Genomic DNA, 25,615 nt, shown 5'->3' on the forward strand with positions numbered 1-25,615 from the left:
TGGGCTTGGGGAACATGGGCACCTTGGGAGAGCCAAATACTGAGGAATTCAGGATGCTTCTAAGCTAAGCGTGGTTTGGAGGAAGCCTAGACAGCACAGAGCACTAGAGATGTAACAGGTTTTTTTATATTTTGAAGTAATGGACAGAGACCTGCCTGTTCTTCCTCAGAAAAAACAAAGGATTTCTGAGGAAAAGGGACATGTCTGCAGTAGTTAACTTGTTTTTGAAAACTAACTCCTACTTCTTTATGAATACAAACACATTTATAAATACATGCCATTTAGTTAGCACAATTAGAAGTATTGCTAAGTATTTTTGTGAAGCACTATAAGAACCTCACTTCTGAAAGTATACCTGGTCAGATAAAGGGAGTTTTGGAGCACATTGGAGCACTTCTAAAGGTACATTTTGCCTGTTGATGTATGTCAAATCATCAGGGGTGGGGGGCTGGAAATTAAAGTTATCAATAGTTTTGGCATATAAGGAGAAAAGAAGGATGTGCCAACAGGGTTCAAAATTACTACATAAAGAGTGAACTTATTTTTTAATTCAGATAAAGAAATAATGCAGTTTTACAGAGGGGGGGGGGAAAAAACCAAACAGAAAATGACATTTCATTCTTTTGGGAAAAAAAAACACCTTGTCTTTGGAAGTTAAAGTATGAAGTGACAGCTGATTAAGTATTGCACTACAACACTCACTATCTTTTCTTTTCCTACCTCTTGGTTTCTTCATCCCTCTTTATGTTCCCCTTCTCACTGGTGCTTTGTTAACTTCCATCCATTTTTTCCTTTCTTTTCTTTTTCTTGCCCTCAGCTCCATACTTCCTTGCCTCATCCCCAACTCTTTCCTTTAAAGACCTTCACCAGTCTTTCCCCCAAAGCAAGTAGCACAGAGATAATTCTCAAACCACCCTTTCTCCACCTGCTTGGCTGTACATGCAGGGATGTGGAGGATATGCACCCTCCAGTTTCCCCATGCCATATGGGCTGTTGGCTGGGGGGACTGTGAGCAGCAGCCCCATACACCAGGTCTCGTAACTGAGTCATTGTCTCTGTCCATGCTCACTTGGGCAGCCTTGTTCCATGATAAGGTGGGTCAGACCTAAGTACTGGGTGAGAAGGACCTGCCTGCCCTATGAACAAGATCAGTAAGCTGGTCCTCTCCATCAGTTATTCAGTAAAGTCTTGTTTTCTTTCTCTAACCTAACAAACTTTCATTCCTCTAAACAGATGCAGCAGAAGGGACAGCCTAGCTGTCTCTGATGGTGTGGTGGGTTGACCCTGGCTGGACACCAGGTGCCCACTAAGCCGCTCTGTCACTCCCCTTCCTCAGCTGGACAGGGGAGAGAAAACATAACAAAAGGCTCATGGGTCGAGATAAGGACAGGGAGAGATCACTCACCCATTACTATCATGGGCAAAACAGACTCGACTTGGGGAAGATTAATTTATTACCAGTCAGAGTAGGGTAATGAGAAATAAACCCTAAATCTTAAAACACCTTCCCCCCACCACTCCCTTCCTCCTGGGCTTAACTTTAGTCCCAAATTCTCTACTTCCTCCCCCGCAGCAGCACAGGGGGATGGGGAATGGGGGTTGTGGTCAGTTCATCACACGTTGTCTCTGCTGCTCCTTCCTCCTCAGGGGGAGGACTCCTCACGCTCTTCCCCTGCTCCAGCGTGGGGTCCCTCCCACGGGAGACAGTTCTCCACAAACTGCTCCAGCGTGGGTCCCCCATGGGTTCGCAAGTCCTGCCAGCAAACCTGCTCCAGAGTGGGCTCCTCTCTCTCCATGGGTCCACAGGTCCTGCCAGGAGCCTGCTCCAGCTCGGGCTTCCCACGGGGCTACAGCCTCCTTCGGGTGCATCCACCTGCTCCGGCGTGGGGTCCTCCACAGGCTGCAGGTGGATATCTGCTCCACCGTGGACCTCCATGGGATGCAGGGGGACAGCCTGCCTCACCATGGTCTTCACCACGGGCTGCAGGGGAATCTCTGCTCCGGTGCCTGGAGCACCTCCCTCCTCCCCCTCGTCCTTCACTGACCTTGGTGTCTGCAGAGTTGTTCCTCTCACATATTCTCGCTCCTCTCTCTGGTGACAGTTGCACAGGGTTTTTTTTTCCCCCTTATTAACTGTGTTATCACAGAGGCGGTACCACCATCACCGACTGGCTCGGCCTTGGCCAGCGGCAGGTCCGTCTTGGAGCCGGCTGGCATTGGCTCTATCAGACACAGGGGAAGCTTCTAGCAGATTCTCACAGCAGCCACCCCTGTAGCCCCCCCACTACCAAAACCTTGCCACGCAAACCCCATACAGATGGGTAGAGAGCTAGAGCATTGTCTCAAGAGATGCAAACCTGAGCATTTTTAGGAAGAAAAGGGTAAGATGTCTCCTTGAGCTTGGGCAGGTGCTGTAACCACTGCTATAAAAACATGGAGGGTCCCACCTCCTGCTTAAAGAGAAATTCTTTGATGGAGCATGTCAGTCATCTGCTTTCCAGTGGGAGGTTTACGCTGAGGATCACAACAGACTGCAGGCACATTCCTGTGACCTCAAGGAATCTGCCTAAGCCTGAAAGAGAGGTGGCTTTCAGGCATTTTCAGGCAAATGCTTCCTCAGCATTTCCTGCTGGCTGGAGCTCAATTGCTCCTTACTCACCACCCTGTTTTGGATCTTGTCGAGGTGCTTAATTCTCCCCATCCAGGAGGAATTTCCCCCTGTAGGTGCAACCCAGATACCAAACTTCAGACTTCACATTCCACTGCAGGGACCAGTCACCCAATTTTTATGTACTGAGTCTTTTACTGGATTTAATAAATCATGACTTGGGATGAGGAAAACTTTGCTGCCACCATAATGCTGGATGTATCTTTCTTATTCTGAAAGGTTAACACTGGATCCAGTTTAATGAAAGAGAAGAAGGAATATTTGACCTAGGAGAAAGGAAATGTCATAGACAGCAGAGAACCACATAACAACCACTTCTTTCTGGTGGCCAACAAATGAGTCCAGCAGTATATTTTTTAATGCATTTGATGGACTCTCTGAAGTCAAAGTCTATGAAGCAACTCAATCTAGCTGTTAGTTTTTTGCCTGCTAGAGGAGCACCTCTCGACTTAGGCAATGCTCATTCATTTTTATCACCATTAAAAATGTGTGGTCTAAAATACTGATTTCAGCTAGTGATAAGATGAAAACGAGGAAGGTTTCAAACCAAACCAGTTTTGTGGGTTTTGGGTTTTTTTTCTTTTTTTTCAACCAAACAGTAATGCAAGATCTACAATTCCCACTAGAACATCTTCATACTGTTCTACCTAGTCTATGTCTGAGCTGATGCATTTCTCAGATTAAACGTTTTTCCAAGTTTTCTTGCACCCACATAGTTATTGATCTGTATATACCAATGGCATATACAGGTGATTAGCCGTACTGCCTGGTAGTGCCTGTTATTCAGGGTTACATGTGTAGTGATCTTTACACGTTATCCTAATTTCCTCTTTCCTTTCCACACAGTATGTTTTCCATCAACAAGTTAGGTCTGGTCTTTCAAAGTGCAGAGTTTCACAGCCAAGAGGATGACTTGTTCCTTACATATCCATAGTTCAACAGGATCCTCTCAGGGTGAACTGTTTAAGTACTGCATGTCTGATGAAGGTTGACCATTCCTACAATTCTCAGCAAAACAGGCTGCATTGTTAGGAAAACAAACCAAAAAAACCAAACACTGAATTGCTCATACTACTGAAGCTGTTGTCACGTCACTGTGACTAAATAAAGACTTTTGAACCTTACCGTTCTTTTAGACAGCTTCCAGTATGAGGAAGTACCACCCTTACACCCACTGCTGTGCTGCTATAGAAAAAGTGTGTTTCAACGATCTCATTAATACTTGTGCTGCATCGTGGAAGTAAAAGAATGAAAAAAACAAAGCCCACTGTGACCTTTCTTTTTTTATTTAAAATGTGACTTTTCTATTTAAAGATTGGCTGGTTTGTCCAAATTGAACATTAAGGGTGATCTCCCAGAAAAATAAATAGGCAGGCAGATTAGTAAGGCCACTTACATTTCAATGGACTTGTTAGTACATCAATAAACACCTCTCTCGATTGGCATCTGCTGTAGTTATGTGCTCTATTACTGCTCCTTCAGGCTCATTGAAAGGATCTTGAACAAAGCTCAACCCACCTGTCACTAGGCCCTCTGTGAAAATCTGCTGGTTGGGAAAAGCTACAGCTTAATTAAGCTACTGAAGTTTTACTGGCTATCCTTTAGTTGTTATATTGTCTTGAGATTGTAAAAGACCCAGAACAACTCAAACCACAAAAGAATAGCCAAACGCCACATTAAAATACATTACTAAAGTCTACTGTCCAAAGGTATTAGCAAAAGTAACATATGAAATATTTCACATGGCAAGTGAATGCAAAACTGCCTTCCTTACTCAAAGCAGTATCACTTCGAAGAGGCATGTTCCATTTCCTGAATGGATTCTGTGGATCAGAAATCAGTATCAGTGTAGCATCAGCACTTAACAGAGTTGTGGAGCTTTGGTTGCGTTGCGTACTTTTTTTTTTTTTTAAACAGGTGCATAGGTTAAATGCAAGTTATTAGGCTGAATATGGAAAGTAAACAGCTGAAGACTTGTGGCGCGATATGTAAAGCAATTGGAATAGGCGAGTAAATGGTCCTGTCTAGCCTTGATTTCTCTGACTTTATGGAAATTCAGGTTATCATTTACTTTTTTTCCCGAGCCCACCCTCTGCTGTATTTTCCTTTACTCTGTGTCTATCATTCTGAGCAGCAATTTACCAGACTGTATTGCAGAACAATCCTCCCCTACTGCAGAGCAAAGCATGCTGAATTTCAGGAAGGCTACTGTAACTTAGACAAAGCAAGTAGGAGGGCATTAATCAAGGGCAGTGAAAGCTGATGCTTGTCAGCCTATGAATAAACAACTGGCTGTTCAAAGCCCCAGCATATGGAAATCCACCAGAGGATTGGGTTAGATTGTGATAAGGGTTTTCTTTGCATGATTAGATTAAATGTAGCTTTATCTCCTTTACCTTTTTGTTCATCAAGCCACACACAGCTTGAGATTTGAACAAACAGCGTTTCTGAAACTGAAACTTCCACCTTTCTAATGTAAGGATTCATGGTAATTCACAGAGCAGATCTCTTTCTCTCTACATGCAGAAATGAAACTGGAGAATGGCCATGTCCTTCCAGACCCAAGTAGGTTCACCCAGCCCCTGTGAAGACATGATAATTCACATTTCATGGTGTGTACAGAGCTCGTCCAGACATTCAGGAATGGTGCAGAAAGCAATGCTGCAAAGGGTCAGATGACAGCACAGTGGCTTCATATAAAACCAGCTGTTCATGGCACAAACTCCAGCACTAACATTAACATGACATCACTCTGTGGCCTCAGAGCATGCACAGCCGTGTCTAAAGGAGCCAGCTTCAGTGCAGAGCAACCTCCAAAGAAGCTGAAAGAAAACAAGCTGACTTGTGAGCTCTGTAGGATTCTGGGCACAGATGTCAAGACAGGTTGCACATACCAGGAAAACATTTCTCCTGCCCATGACTGCATGGCTCCATGCAGGAAACCATGGGTCCAGGCAGGAAAAGAGGGGGAGCCCTCCCTTGACAAATGCACTGCAGTGATGCACAGCGACCCCTGTGACACCTCCATACTTCAAGCTGTGCAGCACTACTAGCTGCAGTCCCAGAAATGCCTGGCAACTGAAGCAAGATGCTACAGCATTTCCGTGCCTTTGGCTAGAGTTGCTCACAGATCAACCCACCACACCTGCTCCACACCTGCTCTGCACGGAAAAGGGAGTTTTGCAACTTAAGTACAGCAAACCAAAGCCAAATAGCTTAACAAATACAAGGCTCTGTACCAGTTTGACTAAGTGGGTTACACACTTGTTTGCACAAGGCTTGATGTACTCATTACCCCATATCAAGGGCTAAGCGTACAGACTGCAATACTCAATCCTCTGATCCTTGTCCAGTTCCAATGCAGGCTGTGACCAAAAAGCCTTTTGGAGCACAGTTTGCAGTGGCTTCTCTTGCCTGCCACAAAGGAAAGAACAGAAGTCTCACCACTACAGTTAATGATACTTTCTGAGAAGCCTTTAACCCATATCATACATTCATGTTCTACTTTTCAGAAGCCTGTTTCCTCACATAGCCTCATGTACAAGAGGGAAGATAAACTTTGTGGAATAGTCTCTGGATCTGCAGTGCCTTGCTTGCTTGCTACCAACCAAATCTTGGGTCATACCCAGGCATCACCATAATTATCAGTTTCAAAGTATAAAATTGTTTCAAGTAGAAACCAAGTAATAACCTCGATTGCAAAGAGACAACTCGCAACAGTAGAGTCCCTCTAGGGTTATCAATCTCTTCCAGTACTAAACAAGCTAGCACTTAACACAGTATCAAGATCCCAGGCCAGTATTTACTGTCACCTTGAATGTCCCAGAGAGAGGACAGATGAACTCACTCCTCAGGGAGCACTGACTGTGTTGGAGTTGCTGCTTACCTTAGTCCTTGACCCTTCAGGGAAAGGAAGTGGCCCTGAAGAAGTCTCAAGTCTGACTACTTAAAGATGTTCTGCAGTTTACAGATTTTTTATTTTCTAGAGGATGCATGTGTGGGAGATATTTACATCAGGCCAGGCTCCTTGGAGCCTACCTGGGAACTGTTGGTCCTGTGCAGAAGCATAAAGTACAGGCTTTCTTCTACTTGGAAGTATAATCAGAAGTGATGCCCTATGCTTGTGCAGCTGTGGGTAAGAGCAAGTGAGGGGGCTCCCTTGTTCTTTTATACTGCATGCAATTTTTTTTTTTTTTCCTTCTGTAAGAAGGGAACACCAAAGCTGATCAGTCACACTTACGTAATACTTCAATGGAGTTCAGAATGCTTAGGAATGCATCCTAATGCACCAGGAAGGGAAAAGCTGATATGCATAATGCATTTAATAGAAATTCCAGAAGATGGTATGACCTGTTCCCCTTAAGAGGTATCAATCACATTAAAATCACTTTTCAGGTAGACAGCTTTATCTTAGAGGCCTAATGATGTAGCCATCCCAGCGAGTTTCAAAAGTTGATGTGATGTTGATAGTGCACACAGCAGGAGATAGGATACTGGAGCTAAGGAAAACAGTTTGCTTTCCAGTATGACTTTGCCCGAAGCTGAAAGGCAACAGTACGCTCTCATCTTTCTGGGAAGCGATCAAGATAAATACATCAATTATGGGGTGCAGATGTCAAGGTGTGTGGCACCATCAAGGACTCGCAGGAAACGCAGCCAGAAAACACCAATGTAAGGATGGATCAGTTCCTCATTCCCTCTACTGCTCATAACCCAAACCCATAACCCTACTTGAGGTAATGCTGCCTGCTCTTGCTAACTTAATTTCTTGACAACTGTGAGCTGCAATACTACAACTACTGTATTCCTCTTCCTTATTCAGCTCTGACTAAAGCACTGTTGCTCCAGAACAAAATTCAGGTCTTTGAGCACAGCCCCAAAGTAACTGTGTACCAGGCTGCCTCCACCTGCAAAGGCAGGGAAAAGAAAGCCGGCAGGAGCACCACACAAGCACACCTTGGACACTCCCCTGGGCCTTGGGCCTTTTATTGCCATGAGGGCTCCCAGCAGGCTGGAGAGGTTGTTTTCAGCCCAGAGTGGCGTCAGCTCCTGCTGGGAAGAAGTGTACAGAAACAGCACAGCATTGGCAATGACAATGTTAGTAAGTTAGCACCTGCAAAAATAGAGGTGAGAAATTCATAATCAGCTTTGACACTTACTGTCCCAAGAAGAATGGAGCTTCAGCCCTGACTGTAGTCCCCACCACCAATAAGGGACTTTTCACCCTCCTTTCTACATGTTCCATATTTATCCACGTCCCCCTGTTGGTTAGACAACACCTGTTTTGGAATAAATCCCTACAAGCCTGCAACTAACTAATAAGCAGGAGCAGTTTAGTTCCCTGCAATATTACACAAGGTATTTGCTTAGAGATAGAAAGTGAGCTATGTTTAAGAACTGATTTTAAAAGTCTGTGCCTACTTCTTTGAAGAAGTGAGTTGATCTCAACTAGCAGACAGGACAGAACTTGCTACTTGACTTATGTACACTTTCTAAAGCTGAAAAAAGTCACCTCTAATGTAAGCTGGTGCTCAGCTAAGTCTGATCTCAGTCCTGTTGCCTATGCACAGACATTTAATCAAGGATCACAGCCTTTGAAGGCTCTACAGAAAATCTGCAAACAGAAATGGCAAGTGATGGGAAGATAGTGTGCTTGGTAAGAGTCTTGTAGGTGAAATATTGCCTAAGCTGAACACATATCTGTACATTTAAAAGTCAGTACAGAAAAAGCCTTCTACTATGAAAAGGAGATTGACAATGCCAGGGCCTGAAGTGAACTATTACACTGCTTTAACACAAAGCAGCAATTGAGATCTGATCCTGAACAGTTGCTTAGCACTTCCTAGCTTTTGCTTATAAACAACAGGAGCTCAATGGCATTCAAGCCATTCACCCCAATTCACCAAACACCCCAGCCATTCACCAAATAACCCAGCACTCCATGGAGATTTGATACTGTCCCCTTCTTTCACAATCTGCTGGTGAACAAAGCCCACCAGCAGATTGTGATAAATTGTTAAGTAAGAGAAAGCCTTCACGCAGTCACATACACCTCTCAAGAACAATTCAATAATAACCTAGACAGCAAAGCGTGTCTTAACAGTCAGTGGGGAATAGTCCTCTTAAGACAGCAGGGAAGCACATCCCTTCAACAGTGATGCAAAGTGCAGTAGGAAAGGATAAGGATTACGTACTCCGTTGGCAGGCCCTTTTGGGTCCTTAGACTATACCGTAACAGCCACCTCCTGGACATGAGTTTACCCTTGCTACACAGAAGACTGCATATCCCCAGAAGAAAAGAGATTGGGTGGTGGTTTTAGATTTGCACACCCTCCAAAAAGTTGAAAACTAATGCAACAAGGAAACGCTAAAGGAAGACAGATGATATTTATCTTTTGCAAGACAGAAAAAAGAGTGCTGCTAGGAGAGAAGCACTACCCAGAACATGAAATATGTATCAAAGCTGCCTCAGTGACACTCAAGTTCTCAGAGCTGTGATGCTGCGGTGTGTGCAAGAGGCAGACAGTGCTTCTGGAGTATGTAAGTCTGCCGCCCCAACATGTCCCATAAATTATGGACGTATCTGGAGTGGGACATTCAAGATCAAAATCCACTTTTAAACACACATACTGCCAAGTGGAGCATCAAGTAGATGTGATCATCCTTTGTACCTGCAGTAACTGCCATAGGAATGAAGTCCATCAGAAGGTCTCAGTCTGCTTCCCCAAAGAAGAATCACTACCAAACACTTTCCTCTCTGCAAAAGGAAAGGAAACGGTAACACAGATCTGATACCAGAATCCAAGCATTACCACCCACTAGATGCTCTTTCTACCACACTCCAATTACTCCAAAATATACTTAGGAAGACTAAGATATAGATGGGTCAACACGGACTAGTAAAGAGAGGTAAATTAGAAAAACTTGCTATTTTAGCATCACCCTCTCTACAGAGGGGCACAAAGCAAAAGCAGACAGGGCTAGAGCACATTTAGTTAGCAAGTCACTGTGTCTTATCTCAATAGGACTGAATAATTCATCCACACTTTAGAAAACCTCCATTCTTACCCTCAGCAATGAATACAGTGATATAGTCACATGAATAGGTATACAGAAACATAACAGAAGAGAGACTGGCTCAAACACCCTTCCCCCCAGTAACCATAGCAACAAATAAGAGAAAGAAATCTGTTTGGCAGAGGCATTTGGTTCTCCTTCTCTTTTTGGTAACGTCTTAAAAAAAAAAAAACGAACAAACCCACAACAGTTGCATTGGAGTCAAAGAATCAAGCTTAAGATAGTCACAAAAAATAAAGGATGTATTTTCTCCAAAGATCAAAACCATAACTAATGTAAAGACATTCATCTCAGAGAAGAAGTTCAGTGTCCAGAAAAACTTCTGCCATATAAAAAAAGATACTGCAATTGCTTTACTGCTCAAGAATTTCCTTGCTCAAACTGCTTAATTCTTCTCTCACAAAGTTTTGTCAGTAACTTGCTTTTAACTACAATGTACAAACAATTTTTCTTCACCACCCTCATCTTATCTAAAGCTCTTCTTTTGTTCTGGAGAGTTTTGTCGCATGCTCCTCTATAAATTTGCTCAAATGCTCTAAATCTCTGTCCCCGCCTTCAAATTTAATAGGGTTGTTCTTCTTGTCCCTCGGAGCAAAGTAGATAGTGGGGAATCCCTCCACTTTGTAGCGGTCACTCGTCACGTCGTTGGCAGTAGCATCCATCTTGGCTATGACTAGATTTTTCTCATTCTTGTATTTTTTGCCTAGCTCGGTATACACTGGTTCTAGTTTCTTGCAGTGTCCACACCATGGGGCATAGAACTCTATGAGAACATCATTCTTTGGATCCATTACTATGGTATCAAAAGTTTTACCCACTACCACTTTCACAGGCCCTTTGTTATTTTTTGGCACTGGCTGGGACTTCACAATAGGCTTCAGTTTTCCTAGAAGGAAGCAAAAGACATACCATTGTTAGAATACAGGAAGAACAGTCCTTACTATCTCCCCCAAGAAAGGGCAGAAGTACATCCTCCCACCAGGGAAAAGCATTGCACCAGCAAAAGAACTTACCTCTGCATGAAACATGGACTAGTTTGCTGGTGACCTCTTAGCACAATAACCTTGTGAAATATGGGCAACAACTTGTTTCACAATTCCCTAGAACCTTTCTCCCTCTTTTTATGGCTGTCCATCCACAACGTATTAGATAGTGATTTATTATACTAGTCCCAAATACGAATGATCAGCTCGGACTTCAAAGCTGCAAGAACATTTTAGGCTTGCCAAACATGCTCAGTTTTAGAACATAGCTAGATGCCACAGCATAGTCCAAGCACAAAGTTAATGAACTGAGATAAAGAAAGGCAAGAAACATCCAAAAGCTTTAAGCCACAGAGCACTGTAAGGTTGCACATACAACTTTATTGTAGCCATTGCCTCAGGAAAAAAAAAAATCTTGGAAGGGGAAACAAAGCAAATGGCTTAGAGAACCCTGTTTTAGAAACTGTACCTTTTTTGAATGCCAGCACAAATTGCCTGAGTACATCAGAGTCAAACTCTTCTGGCTCCATGGCATATTTCTTGCCACCTTCATCCAAAATGGCGACATTGACATCCTCTCCACTCTCAAGCAGGCCCAAATCTTTTATTTCAGAAGAATAATCTTCCTCATCAGAAACAGCAAACACGTATTCAGGGAAGTCTTTGGCCACTTCCAAGACTTTACCTCTCCAGTATTGGGTAGCTGAAAAACCAAAACACAATGGGATTAGTAATTTCTAGTTACTTACTGCTTGCTTCCTCCCGAAGTGGAGGAATGGTAATCTTAGTGAACTTACCAACACGATAGTCAAAACTAAAGTCTACAGAATAATAGACAACCACTAGAGGACGCTTAGTATATCTTTTAGCATCATTGGAAGGCTTGCGATGACCAACTAGAGGCAAAGCATGTTTTACCACGTGCTCTTTAGTCTCCGATCCATCTGTAGAGTCCTGCTTAAAAAAATGGGGAAAAAAGTTCAGACAAATGGATTTAAGTGGCATTTCTGTTACACACTACTGAAAAATAATATTGATGCATGCATGAATGAGAAAGAGGAGCATGTTATAAACAATGCTGTCACGTATTCTTCAAATCCTTAAGCACTAAAGATAATTTAGTATTCTACCCTTAAACTGAATATTGTAATGGTACTATTTGAATATGTAACCTCTGGGTTAATTTCATAAAGCTTTCTCGAACAAAGCAATACAGTTACAGGGGACAAACAGGTTGCCTCAAATATCTAGTGGAGTACTTCCAACAGAAAGATGCCAACTGCTCATACATACAAAGAAAGAGAACCTTCAATTCACACACAAACTTTCTAGCTTTGGATAAGCTACTCACTTTAAGATCCAAAACATGCATCTTGGGCTCATGCTTTGACTGAAATTTTTCTGGCTGCATGACAATCAGTTTTCCTGGAGATGCTTTCAATAGTTTTGCAATCTCATTGCTGAAGGTGTGATGGAACTTGTAATCTTCCCTTAAACTGTTAGCTGAAAAATTAAGGTTAGGGAGAAGGAAAAGTCATCAGAAAGCGAACTGACAGCCTCCGACTGAAATTTTGAGACTGCACTGCAAGGAAACTCTCTTCCCATTCTCAGTGGGACATGGAACAACCCAGAGTCTTGGGGAACAGCTCTCATTCAGAGGTGATAAGCGTGTGAAAATATGTACAATTTGAGTAGCACTACTTGAATGCTGTTCAACAACCCATCTACTTGATGAGTTATTCTACATATTCAGAAACCTTGAACAGCTTCCAAAACATATACAGTGAAACAGTTATTTGTTTATCAGTTTCCTACCTCTTGGCTTCCCCCCAAATAACAGAAAGTAGAGCTGGAAAGGAACTCACAAGGTCACCTAGTCAATCTATTTGCTTTGGGGCAGCCTGGGAAACAGTTCTGTATCTTGCCAAGCTGGAGCAGCCAAATCAGCTCCTAATCCAACTATAAGTGACAGCAGCCCCAGAAGCAGGCATAGCTGGGGGAAGAATTGTCCACAGTGCTCTCAAGGCTCTGGCAGAAACCAAGCATGGCTGTGAGTGGTTCAATCATGCAAGACGGGGATTGATTAAAAGGACTGAGCACTTCAAGTGCTTAGCCTCTTCTGGGTGGTAGCAAATATTGTTAACAGGACTGTCAATGTGTCATGTGAAAGGGGTTAAGAATAAACATTGCCAGGAATGGTCTAGGTAAACTGATCCAGAAGTGGATGATGATTCTTTCTCCAGGCCCCCCACACCAAACAAGTCTGGCAGAGCTCAGCCCCTGGAATGGTCAGATATGAAACAGGCAATAGCAGATGGCAAAGCTAGCAAGGCTTTAAGCCAAGAAGTTGCAATTTGTTCCTCAGCTAGGAATTTTCCCTCCTCTCTAGTTCTCATGTTTTTAGGGACACAATACCAAGAGGAGGTATCTCTTGTGACTGGCTGATACTTTAGTTATAGCCTCAAAATCTGGTGTGAGCTTTTTTCTTGAGTACAAGTGGAAGATCACCCTTCAATTTCCTCCTTCTTATTCCTCTCCAACCTCCCCTACTGAACTAAGAGCAGAAATAAAGGATCTCTCCATGCCCAAAGTCCTGGGCAGAATCTCAACAAAACATATGTTTCATTAATATTTTAAAACATTCTTTACCTGCTTCCTGATAGAGCTGATAGGCTTTGTCATTCTCTCCACTAAAGACACCAATGATGATGACATCATCCCCATCCCTCAGAAATTCCTGTACCTGCTTGGCAGCCTGAATCTGTTTGGATGGAGGACCAGCCTGTTCAATCATGTAGTCAACAATACCTGTGAGACAAACCCACCACCAAAACATTGCTTAGAACATTTATTGAACTGAAAGGTTCAGGTATTCCCTCTACAACATTGCTTAATACCACATTTCCTGTGGACACCTTTCCTTCTGTGCAGCCCTCCCACAATAACTAAAAGACCAAATCAGCAAGACCTCAGTCCAAGTTTTTAAAGCTGCAGTTCTGGATATTCTCTTTCAGGTTGGTTTCAGAAGAGGTGTCCAAGCACAAGTTCCATGGATATCAACTGATCTTTCAAGTAACCCTCCTTTCTGAAATTCCAGACCCTTCACTGTCTCCTGACCCTGCTATGAGCCAAAGTTCTACTTGGATAGTCTTAAGTCTTTCCTCTTATTAAAACCTAATATTGAGCACTTTGTCAGCCCTTATGGCACATTCCAGTGCAATTAAAGGCTGCCCATTTACTCATACTGCCACTGCTTCACCACGTGTATTTAACTTTATATTAAAAGGAGCTTATAATACCATCATAACATGTTATAAAGATAGAGACAAATTTATACTCCTGGCCTATGTAGGTATAAGAGCACAGTTTTTCAGGTTTCCCCAACTACCACTGCTATGAATTTAGGAAGTCTGCAAGTCCTATAGATACGTCAAAACATTAGTGGTCAAGCCCTCAGAAAATAAGAAAAAGGAAAAGCTGCAGTACCGTATTTTTCCCGTGGACCATTGTAGTCATAAGGTTTGCCCTTGCGGAAGATTTTCAGAGTTGGGTAGCCAGTAACATCAAACTTCTTTGCAAGCTCAGTTTCAGCAGTGGCATCGACTTTAGCCAGGGGAATAGGAGGTGTGCGCTTGCTGAGCTCCTGGGCAGCCTTCTCGTATTCTGGAGCAAGCCTTTTGCAGTGTCCACACCTAGGGAAGGCAAGGGAGGGCAGTTTTTACAAGCCATGAGTCTTGCTAGCTACCTTCTACCTCTGAAGTGGAAGAGTTAAGTCTTCCAGAATGGAGAAAGTAGAAATGGGGTTATTCAATCCACAGAGGACACTTCAGTCTAGGAAGACTTGTCTCTCCAACCTGAAGCTAGCCCCCCATTACTATAGGTAGTTTCATTTTTAGAGGCCATTTTTAAACTAAGGACCAACTCCCTTTGGTTTTCAGTATCTCTCTACATGTTCTGAATTAGTAAATAAGGAAAATCTTCAGTGAAGTTTTGGAGACCACCCCTTGCTGAGATACAGATCCAGTCTAGTCTTCAAGTGATTTGTAATACGATCCTAGGTCCAGATTAGAACTAAAGGTACACCAGAGCTACACACACCTGCACAAGGCAAGCCTCTTTGAAAGAGGCATAACAGAAAACAGGTTTACCAAGTGTGTTCAGGCCAGCTGTGCTAGGAAAATACAGGTGACTGCCTTCTTGCTTACCATGGAGCATAGAACTCCACCAGGATTATGTCAGCATCATTCACAACATCGTCAAAATTATCCTGGGTCAATACCAGAGTAGCTTCTGGTGGAGGCGTCCAACTGGGGTCAGAAACCTCCTTGACTTTGGCCACAATTGCTGAAATACAGTTCAACAGCCCAATTAGCAAGTTTGCATTATCATACCAGTAGCATATCAAATTCAAGAGCTGATACCAAGAATTTAAAATCAGAGTGGCAAGTACGGTCTTGGACCAAAGCTTCCTGTGCTGGTTTTGGCTGGGATAGTTAATTTTCTTTATAGTAGCTAGTATGGGGCTGTGTTTTGGATTTGTGCTGAAAACAGTGTTGATAATACAGAGATGTTTTAGTTGTTGCTAAGTAGAGCTTACACTAAATCAAGGACTTTTCAGCTTCCCATGCTCTGCAGGTGCACAAGAAGTTGGGAGGGGACACAGCTGGGACAGCTGACCCCAACTGACCAAAGGGCTATTCCATACCATATGACATCATGCTCAGCATATACAGCTGGGGAATAAGAAGGAAGGGGAGGACATTAGGAGTGATGGCATTTGACTTCCAAAGTAACTGTTACGTGTGATGGAGCCCTGCTTTCCTGGAGATGGCTGAACACCTGCCTGCCAATGGGAAGTAGCGAATTAATTCCTTGCTTTGCTTGCGTGCGCAGCTTTTGATTTACCTATTAAACCGTCTTTATCTCAACCCATGAGTTTTCTTACTTTTACTCTTCTGATTCTCTCCCCCATCCCACCAGGGGGGAGGGTGAGCGAGCAGCTGTGTGGTGCTTAGTTGCCGGCTGGGGTTAAACCACAACACTTACATGTCAAGCTTACACAAGAACACTGTCTTAATCAAGCTCCTTTATGCTTTACTTCATTGTTGGTATTGCCAAGAAGGTCTTCTCTTAACCCCATAGAGCATCTTATTTATGCAGAGCACAGACCTGTACTTTGCAGTACTGCAGCACATGAATTCCGTCTCAAATTCCATTCATCTTGCATGTCCAAAGAAGGGCAATGAAGCTGGTGAAGGGTCTAGAGCAGAAGTCTTATGAGGAGCGGCTGAGGGAACTGGGGTTGTTTAGCCTGGAGAAAAGGAGGCTAAGGGGAGACCTTATCACTCTCTACAACTACCTAAAAGGAGGCTCCAGCGAGGTGGGTGTTGGTCTCTTCTCCCAGGTAACAAGTAATAGGATGAGAGGAAACGGCCTCAAGTTGCACCAGGGGAGGTTTAGATTGGATCTTAGGAAATTTTACTTCACTTAAAGGGTGGTAAAGCATTGGAACAGGCTGCCCAGGGAAGTGGTTGAGTCACCATCCCTGGAGGTATTTAAAAGACGTTTGGATGAGGTGCTTAGGGACATGGTGTAGTGGTGGTCTTGGTAGTGTTAGGTTTATGGTTGGACTCGATGATCTTAAAGGTCTTTTCCAACCTATATGATTCTGTGATTCAAAACAGACTGAAAAAGTACTTTCCCCCTCTTAAGTTGGACACATTAATTAAGCAAGAAACAAGTGGTTTTATATACAGTCAATATACAGATCAGATGTTTCTTATTAGCTGATCCTTCACCAAGCATGAGACTACCTCCTCTTCTAGTCAAGTCATATTTCTAGAAACCTTCCATCAGTAACAGCACTACCCACTACCTGCAGTATTGTCCTCAAGCATGCAGCCAGTTGAGGAGACAGGCAAAATTTCAGCCTTCATAATATTATTCTGCTTAAGATAAAGTAACTTGAGACCAAAGTCCTTCAAAACAGTCACATTAAGAAGCAAGACCATATACTTCTTTGCTTACAGAGAATTGCAAAGGACTAGTGCTTACCATCTTCTGTCCGAGAACCATCATAGTCAACAGGTTGGCCTTTTTTCAGGATTTTGATGGTTGGGTAGCCACTGACATCAAAACGACTTGCTAGTGAAGTGGCTGCAGTAGCATCTACTTTGGCAACTGGAATAGGAGGGTCATTTTCCTTCAGAGTTTTGGCTATCTTTTCATATTCAGGAGCAAATTGCTTGCAATGTCCACACCTGTCAGAGAAAGACACAAGTAGATACATAAATGTACGACAGACCTACAAGGATATTTTGCTATTCTGCATTTCCAGGATGCCTTCTGACAGATGTTCACAACATCAACATAAGAATGTTTGTCTTGCTATGTTTTCAGATCATGGAGAGGTAGAGAGTAACTGTAGCTAATGTGCTGTTTGTTCAAATACCAGTTTGGTTTTTTTTTTTTTTTTTTGCATTCAAAAGGCAACACATTTCCATATATGTTTTAAAGCCATTGTAAAAACAATTTAACAATTTAACAATTCCTTTTAAAACAAAATTGCAAACCTTGTACCATGCTTCTCCTTCCTCCCTGGCCCCCCAAATACAGTCTCATTCAGACCAGCTTCTTCCTAATCTAGGTTCATCTTCTCTACTCAGCACTCTAAATTCAACTAAAGGGAAAAATGAACCAGTACTTAAGTTGGCTTTATGAAATCTCACACCCACCACGGTATTGCAGCACCTGTTCTCTCTCTGGCCACACCAGAACTCTTTGGGAAGAACAGAGGCTCCTGATGCAAAAAGTGGCATGACAGAGGATATCAGCATAAGAAAAACTGAATATAGCTTGACAAGCTGAAGACGAAACCAGGAAAATGAAGAAAAAAAAGAGGGAAAGTTGTGTGTAGCAGACAGCCTATACTCCTTAGCCTCTCAACTGGCTGGAGAGGGAGTAGAAAAAAAGAGGTGTTTAGTCTGCAATGACCACACATCTTTCTGCTCGGATAAATTAAGCTTCATGTTCAATTTTCATGCAGGCAAACTACAGCTGCAGAAATAGTACCTACAGCCAAGCAGGGATGAGATTCTCTGTAATGCGAATGGCATTAGTTAAAATGCAACTCCACCCCAAGCAAGATCGTATTGTCCCCTCTATTCAAAGACTAGAAAAGGACAAACGAGTAAGTCGTCTTTATATCACTAAGCCACAAAGGAAGAGAGGTTATGGCTGCAACACTAACTTAGCAACTCGACTGCAAATATATTCTACTCTTGTTTTTCCCCACTAACCATCCCTATTATTTTTGTCCATAAGAATGGAAGAGAAGATATAACTGAGACAAAGAAGTTAGGCCAGAATGTATGCAGGTAAATCCATTGTAGCTCCCGAGCACAGTCGTGTTACTCTGTGTACCCTGGTATGCCAGCAGAATTATCATCATTAGGTAGATATATGAGGCACTGTTTAAATATGAACAAGCTATGTCCTTACTCACACCACACACTTCTGGCAAGGACAGAGATTTGAACTTGAGAAGGAAAACCTTCTAGCAATTCCCCTGCTAGAGAAACCTCCTCCATTCCTCCAACTAGATGAGCAAGTGCACAAGTTCTCAGTGGGCCAGCACAAGTACACGATAGCAGGTTGCAAGATGACACTGCCTGACTTTTCTGGGGCTCACTGGGACTGTCTCTGTTCCCTGACAGGCATAGAGCATGGATGGAACCAGGGCTGTGCTTCCCTTGGCATGCGATCCCTCAGCATGACCCACATCTGTGGAGAAAGAGCAGGCTGTTGTCTGTCACATGGTACAGGGGCAGGGAAAAGGGCACCTCCCACCACCAGAACCATCGCCTACCCTGGACTATAGCAGAGTCCAGTGCTTCTCCTGCACGCAGCTACTCCTACATCATCTTTAAAATTGCAACCCAAGCTCACTTTTTAGGAGTGTGTCCTTCAGAGAAGCCCCCGACAGCCACCCCATCCTGCACATAAGGCAGGTTCACTGCAGGCTGTGAACCCACCACGGTGCGTAGAACTCCAGCAGCACAGTGTCCTTGTCTGCAGTAAAGGTGTCAAAGTTTGCATCATTCAAGACTAATACGCCATTTTCTTCTTTAACTTCAGAATCATCATCATCATCATCTTCATCATCTTCCTCCTCATCATCACTGTCATCATCAGCTTCTTTTGTAACAGATTCTGGAAAAGTGAAAGTAAAAATGCAATACAGATTAGACTGTGTCAAGTTTAACATTAAAATAACACTACCAGGTCAAAGATGGATTAAGTATATCCTGTGGTTAAAAAAAAAGTATCAACACAGGTTAGTTCCTGCTTCACATACAACGACAGCTACCTCAGTTTGCAAAGAGCTTGGACTCTGATGTTTGACCAGTCCCATTTCATTTCTGTCCACACTATGCCAGCTAACAGTATTTCAGTGAAGTGTCAACACATATTTCGCTCTTCAGGGCAAACTAACAAAATGGACACAAGAAGAATTAATGCAGACCTATGTAACAGTCACTACCAAGGTCCGTTGGGTATCCTGTTGAAATGTGGGAAGCGAGGCACCAGACACGTTTTGTTGGGCAAGAAGAGCACATAGATGATACCTGAACTCAAACAGAAGCCCTCCATCATGCAGCGAAACAGCTGTCCTTCAAGTGCAGCAACTTGTGGTTGGAAAAATTAGGTATCTTGTACAAAAAAAGCAGATGTTATCTGTCCCCAATGCTTTCCTTGTACCCTTACTCACTACACCTGTAATATCACAACTGCTATGCTCTGCCTGTCTGAAGGTCTAATAAGCAGACAGGCTTGCTATAAACTCAAATGCTATCACTGCACTACTACCAAGGTGGTTTAGAGGCAATGCTTCAAAATTATGCTTCTGTTCCTGACTGCTCAATCCCACCCCGCCACCTCAATATATCTTGCTTTCAGTTAAAGCAATGTTTCAGATCTGCACTTCATTGAAGAGGTTTTCCATCCACAGGAGCATCACTCTGCTCTGAATCAGCATCAGGCTGCAGAGTTAGTGTAAAATCAAGTAAGTAAGTGACTATCACAGAAGTCCCGTCTAAACCCATTCCCATGCACTTGGCAGATACTCTTCTGAAATAAATGGAGTGAAAACTTCTTTCAAGAACTTTTGGGGAGGCCTTTGATTTAAGGATACCAAAACCACTAGTCCAGAACAGGCCTTTCAAGTAGAAAGCAGATTTGCTAAATTACCAAAGTAAAGTTAGCACATGAAATCTGAAGCCAGGACATGTCAACTGGTTCAATCTTTGTTGGCCTGGAAATTGAGATGGTTTCTTTAACATTTGATCTTTCACATGTTCCTTTAAACTTTTTTTTTTTAAACTGCTATCATTCAAGGAAAGCAGGCCTTTCTGAATGACTTTAAAGGCATTTCAGTCAGAGGACAAGTCATGAAAATACGTAATCCCAAATGAAAACTGTACAACAATGAAGCTAAGGCCCTTTCAACCACTGGGAGGTTCCAGGATTTAAAAAAAAAAAAAAAAAAAGAGAGATTAAGGTTTCTTGTTCAAAACTATTCTCTACTTAACTTTAATTGGCTTTTGACTAAGCTGACAAGAGTTACTGCAGTAGGACAGCAAACCATGTACATGTAAGTTACTTATTCAGGACAAGAATTCTGAAATTGCTCTGATTTCACCTGGAATTTGAACGTCAAGAATGATAAATATGTAGTATCCAGGTATGAAAAAGTGATTAAAAACAAAACCCTCTATTCTCAGACCAACAGCAGACAATAGGAACAAGCTCACTGTGGACATAATTATGATGTTGAATTGCAATAGCCATTTTTCTGTTAGAAGAAGGTATTAAAAAAATAAGTCTATATGCTCTCAGAAAACAGTATGTGCCCCTGGAGAGAACACATTAATTTTAATTAGAACCCAGCTTTATATACCACCAAAACATTAAAGCTTCTGATAAGGAGAGAGCTCACAGGAGATCATTTATCACACAACAGTAGTCACATGGGTTAAGTTTCTTTAATAACTATTACTGTTTCATCTGATCTATGAAGCAGCTAAAAGCACTATTTGCAAGCGGACAATGCCTCCTGTGTTGCTGCCTCTGAGCACTTGCAGTGAAAGGGCTGAACTGTCAAACACCCTTCAAGTGAATCTACGGCAGTCATGTACCTATAGACTACACTGGTGAAAAAGCTAGTTTTCAGGGGGTTTCAGCAGTCAAAAATTCTGCTTACATGTGTGCCCAGCAGTTTTGAGGGCTATATTTCACCACAGGGTGTTCATGGTTGGTCTGTGCCTGAATTCCCAGTGAGTTGTGCAATGCTCATTGCTTTTCCAAGCAAATCACTTCAGACCTGATTTTTCCTGACACAAGAGAATTTGAGCAAAACTAGTCAGCCAATTCTGCTCATGCATCTCAAACTAACCGCCAGGCTGCGACTCTCATTCCTGCTTACTACGCTAACTACCCGCCCCCAACAGAGAAAAAGACCACCACAGCTACTGTGGCATAGGCTCGCGGTTTAGAAAGCTGAGAACAAAGCATCACATACAAAAATATCCTGCACAAGTGGAAAATGTTACCACTAGATCTAACATCCATCACTGAAATAATTTTGTACTTTCACTGCAAGCGTCTGTGTAGCCTGCCATCATAAAACTTCCTTGACAGTGATACGTTGCCACGGGCATTATAGACACCCACTTCCTCCTCCTTGGAGATGGAGGCAGCACAGTAGCACATAACAGCAGGACTCCAGCTTTTCCCAACTGGCTTATGGAGGGCATGCATTTAAAAAAAAAAAAGTTAACCACACCTATAAATTGGTCCTTATGAGTGCGGACGCACCCTCTGTAGTCTCTAGCTTCATGAATACCTAGGGTTATCATAGCTACCTCCAATGTCCCCTTCAGTGTTGGGACTGAAAGACCTGCTTCAAGGACCTCATCGAGTATGGGAGAGGTAAGCTGGACTTCTTTCATTAAGAGCAAGAAACTTTCCTTTGCATTAATGATTTACAATTTGAATAGAACAGATACAGAATGAGTCTAACTGTGACACCTGAAATGGCAAAAGTAGCTAATAAATTTTCACATAAGACAGCTCATGAAAATAAAATAGCTGCACCCAAACTAAAGTGTCTTTGTTTCTTAAAGCTATTTGAAAAGCAGGTAGATGAACAAACAAGTGACAGCTGTGGCTAAAACCTGCCCTCCAGTAAAATACAGACTACTCCCTTTTACTCCAACAAAGCATTTCTACAAATTTCAACACATTATTACACAAGTCAAAAAACATGATGATGACGACACTCATTTTAAGACTTCAGGCACATGATGCTGGCTGGCAGGCCTTCTTCAGGAAGACAGCTACTCTAACCAAAAATCAATTCTTATAGTAAATTCACTGAACTTTCAGCATTTATTGGAAGTCTGGCCTAGTAACTTCTTCTTAAGTAGGGTGAATCCCACATGAAAAAGCCACATCCAGACATCAATGACTTCTGGATTCTGCCTGAAAGCTTCCTTTTGAAGAGGGCACTAGAGTGTCTGTTTCTCAATTGGAGGAGCTCAGTTTTCAGAAACACAGAAGTCAGTGCTTATAATCTGTTGCCACGGCATTCAAAAGCCTTTTTAACAAAAGCAGTTTTCCTCAATCTTTTCTGTAGTGGATCTTCTACATGATCCCTCCTTTTCCTTCATCAGGATGCAAAGGGTGTAACAGTCATGACCTAGGCTAACCTTGCTGCGAGCGTATTTGCCTCACTGCCCTAGTCAAACTTCACTTCCAAAACCATACAGTGCAACAAGGCTGGTTTCATCTGAATTTTTCATCTTCTGAACAATCAATTTACATCAGGTTACTCGCTTGTTGCAGAGTAAATTTGTTCCACTTCACACAGGTACGCATTTCAAGGGCAAAAATAGAAATCCCTAACTACATGCATTTTTAAAGCAAAGGCTTGGTAAAGCCTAGTTCATGATTTATATACAATTTTGAGATACACAATAGAAATAAGAAAATGCAATGGATTAGTGTTCAACTTGCACACAGAAGGAAATACTTTCATCACTGTGCATCTTTGATCCCGAGAACTCATATAATGAGAAGAACAGTACACATGGGAAACACTGATGAGAGCCTGGCCCACAAGAAGCTGAGCTACTGCTGTCAGCCACAGGACCCAGGCTTCACTGTAACGTTACAGGTGTTACTTCATCATTTGAAGGTAGTAGAGGAAATCAGTACTGGGCTTTGCCACAGGCTGCAAAGCGACGACAACCAAGCGTTCCAGCTAAAAGCAGAGAAAGAGACATAATACAGAATCTTCCTGTGAAGCTCTTTTTTTTTTTTTTAATTCTAAGCTGAAATACTTGTATCTCCTTACTGCAGATGCTATATCCTATAAAAAAATCTTTTGATCTTTATCCCACAGATCACACAGATGGTCACAGACATAAGGTACCCAAAATAAATGCATTTCTTCAAGTTTCAGTGCCTGTTCACTGAGCAAGAGTTTGCAGAACAGGAGTGCAGGAGGTCATCCATAATCTGGTCTCCCTGAACGCCCTCTAATACTTAACATACAGCAGTGTTAATGTAGAAAATACAAAAGATGTAGGATTTCTCAAAATCCACGTGAAAGACGCTTAAAAACAAAGAAGCATCTTCAAATGCCTGCCTCCTACATACAGGTGCTAAACTTCGTAAGTCAGAGCAGCTTTGTTTCAGCTAATTTTGGAAAAAAGAAGACAGGCATCAATGAAACTCAACGACAATGGGAAGAAACACCAAGAAACTAGCAACACACGGGCTTCCTTCTGGGGAAAAAATAAACAATCAGTTTGAAACAGAGAGAATGCACAGATCCCCTGAACTAAGGGATAAGGAAAAGAGTGCTCCGTCAGATAATGAAATTGCAAATTCACTGGTAATTTAAAAGTCAGTAATTGCCAACATGGCTAATTACTAGCTTTTAATTCCGCGTTTAGAAGAGGCGAGGCAGAGCTGCCACACAGCGAAGGAGAAACGAACCGCGTTGTGACAAGCAGGGTCTCCGAGGCATCAGTGCCTTCACGGAGGGGAATCAGCGCCCTGCCACCGCCGGCTTAGCCCAGAGGCCTGCGGGAGCAGCCGGCCGCGGCCCGCCAGCCCGGCCCCTCGCAGGGCCCGGGCTCCCCACAACGCCCAGCGCCGGGGCCAGGCACCCGCGTCTCGCGGGGGGAGCCAGGCCGCGCACCGGAGGCCGCGGCACCCACGCGCCCAACGGCCGCCGGCGCCAGGCCGTTCCCCACCTCACCCGCGCTCACCCCCAGCCCCCCGCATTCACCTCCGCCGTCGTCGTCCTCCTCGGCCGCCGCGCCCCGCGCCAGGAGGGCGATCTGGGCCAGCCCCAGCAGCAGCACCAGCACCCACAGCCCGCTCGGCCTCATCCCGCCGCCGCTGCCGCTCCGCTCCGCTCAGCTCCGGCCCGGCCCGCACGGCCCGCCGCGCCCCTCACGGGACGCCGCGCCCCCTGATTGGCTGCTGCCCTGCGACGCGGGCGGCGCGGCCGCCAATCGCCTCGCGCGCCCCTCCGAAGCGGCTCCTCGCGCAAGGCCCGGGCGCGCGTCACGAGGGGCTCGAGCGCGGCGTCCCCAGCGCCCCCGGCTCCCCAGCAGCTGCCAGTGGCGCCGCTCCGGGCTGCGCGCTTCGCCGCGGCGGGAGACGAGCGCGAGCGACCGAAACAGAGGGCGTGCGCGCCTCCGTGCGCAAAATTAGACGCCTGCTCTGAGTTGCCTCTACCCCATTGGCTGTCCGGGGGCCACCAACCGCTGGCTGACACGCGTTTCAGGCGCAGCCGCCCTGGGAGCGGGGGGCGGTGGCGAGGCGGGAGGGAGGCGGGGCTCCCGCCCCCGCCCCCAAGGGCGAGAAGCCACATCGCCCTTCGGGATTGGCGGGCTGCCGCCAGGGGGCGGGCGGAAGGCGGGGCAGGGGAGGGGCGGGGCGTGAGGGGCGGTGCCAGCGGCCAGCGGCAGCCTGTGAGGACGCGCCGCGTTCGCGAGGCGGGGCTTCCCCCTCGCGCGGGCGTGGCGTGGCGTCGGTCTGCCATTGGAGGCGGGGGGAGGGGGGGGTGCGTGGGGTCGCCTTCCGTCAGGCTCCCGGTGAGGGGTCCTGGGGCGGGAACTTGGCGCCGAAACCGCCACCCGCCGTCGTTGGGGTTCCCGGTGGCGGAGGCCCCAAAGTTGTACTCATTTAAGTAACTTATTGCTGTTTAGCTGAAGTGTTTGACAGCGCCGTTGCGCTTGGGGGCTCCCCTAGGCCTGCCGTAGGTCTCAGGGGGATCGGGCGCAGCAAGTTCACCTGTAATGCTGTAATTAACGACTGTAAGCAAAGGTGTTACAGGCCTTGGGCAGAGTGAGGGTGCACACTGCCGCCTGTCTGAATGTCTTATGCTTAACTTCTGTATTTCCAAAAAGCTGTGGTGAAATTGGAGTCGTTTATCTGGGTTGTAAGAGCAGGAATTTGCCGAGTCAGGTTTTTCCAAGTGTGTCAGCCTCCTGTTCTTCAACAAACGCACAAACACGAGCAGGCCTTGGGATAGTTGATTCTCCCCTTCCCCTTCCCAACATAGCTATGGCTTTTTTTTTTTTTTTGGGTAATAATTGCATTTCTCTCTTTTGTTTACTGATGGTGACCGTGGAGAGGTATATCAGCATAATTCCTACCGATGATTGTTCAAATGCTTATCTGGTGAACATCTAAGATCTAACAAGACAGTGCTAAAAAGTGGGCTTTTGGTGCTCAAATTGCCAGTTTGGCCACATACTTGGACAAATTATAGCTGTTTGTAGGTTCATGAAACAATTACTTTGTTTTT

The 25,615-nt window shown here is 44.2% G+C and overlaps 1 protein-coding gene across 2 annotated transcripts; it reads right to left on the reverse strand.

Moving 5' to 3' along the window:
- Nucleotides 1–9,954: 9,954 nt before the first annotated feature.
- On the reverse strand, nt 9,955–24,552 carry PDIA4 (protein disulfide isomerase family A member 4). 2 transcript variants are annotated; one of them, XM_075493726.1, is made up of 10 exons: nt 24,086–24,552; nt 18,762–18,939; nt 16,783–16,988; nt 14,934–15,072; nt 14,215–14,420; nt 13,378–13,536; nt 12,080–12,231; nt 11,526–11,685; nt 11,198–11,431; nt 9,955–10,631 (listed from the first exon to the last, which is right to left on the reverse strand). In XM_075493726.1, exons 1-10 carry the CDS (start codon nt 24,186–24,188, stop codon nt 10,216–10,218), a joined length of 1,953 nt encoding a protein of 650 aa, XP_075349841.1. In that variant the 5' UTR covers nt 24,189–24,552; the 3' UTR covers nt 9,955–10,215. The 2 variants fall into 2 exon arrangements, with proteins under 2 accessions (XP_075349841.1, XP_075349842.1); XM_075493727.1 differs by having other exon boundaries at nt 11,526–11,682; nt 24,086–24,550.
- Nucleotides 24,553–25,615: the final 1,063 nt, after the last annotated feature.

This window comes from Mycteria americana, chromosome 2 (assembly GCF_035582795.1).
Source record: "Mycteria americana isolate JAX WOST 10 ecotype Jacksonville Zoo and Gardens chromosome 2, USCA_MyAme_1.0, whole genome shotgun sequence".
Lineage (NCBI taxonomy): Eukaryota > Metazoa > Chordata > Aves > Ciconiiformes > Ciconiidae > Mycteria > Mycteria americana.

Excerpts from the sequence above, each read along its gene's own strand:
- PDIA4 (XM_075493726.1), bottom strand. The coding sequence starts at position 24,188 with ATGAGGCCGAGCGGGCTGTGGGTGCTGGTGCTGCTGCTGGGGCTGGCC. Across the intron at positions 16,989-18,761 it reads CTGGAGTTCTACGCACCGTG|GTGTGGACATTGCAAGCAAT; the intron begins GTGGGTTCACAG and ends TTTCTCTGACAG. Across the intron at positions 11,686-12,079 it reads TGCATGTTTTGGATCTTAAA|CAGGACTCTACAGATGGATC; the intron begins GTGAGTAGCTTA and ends CATTTTTTTAAG.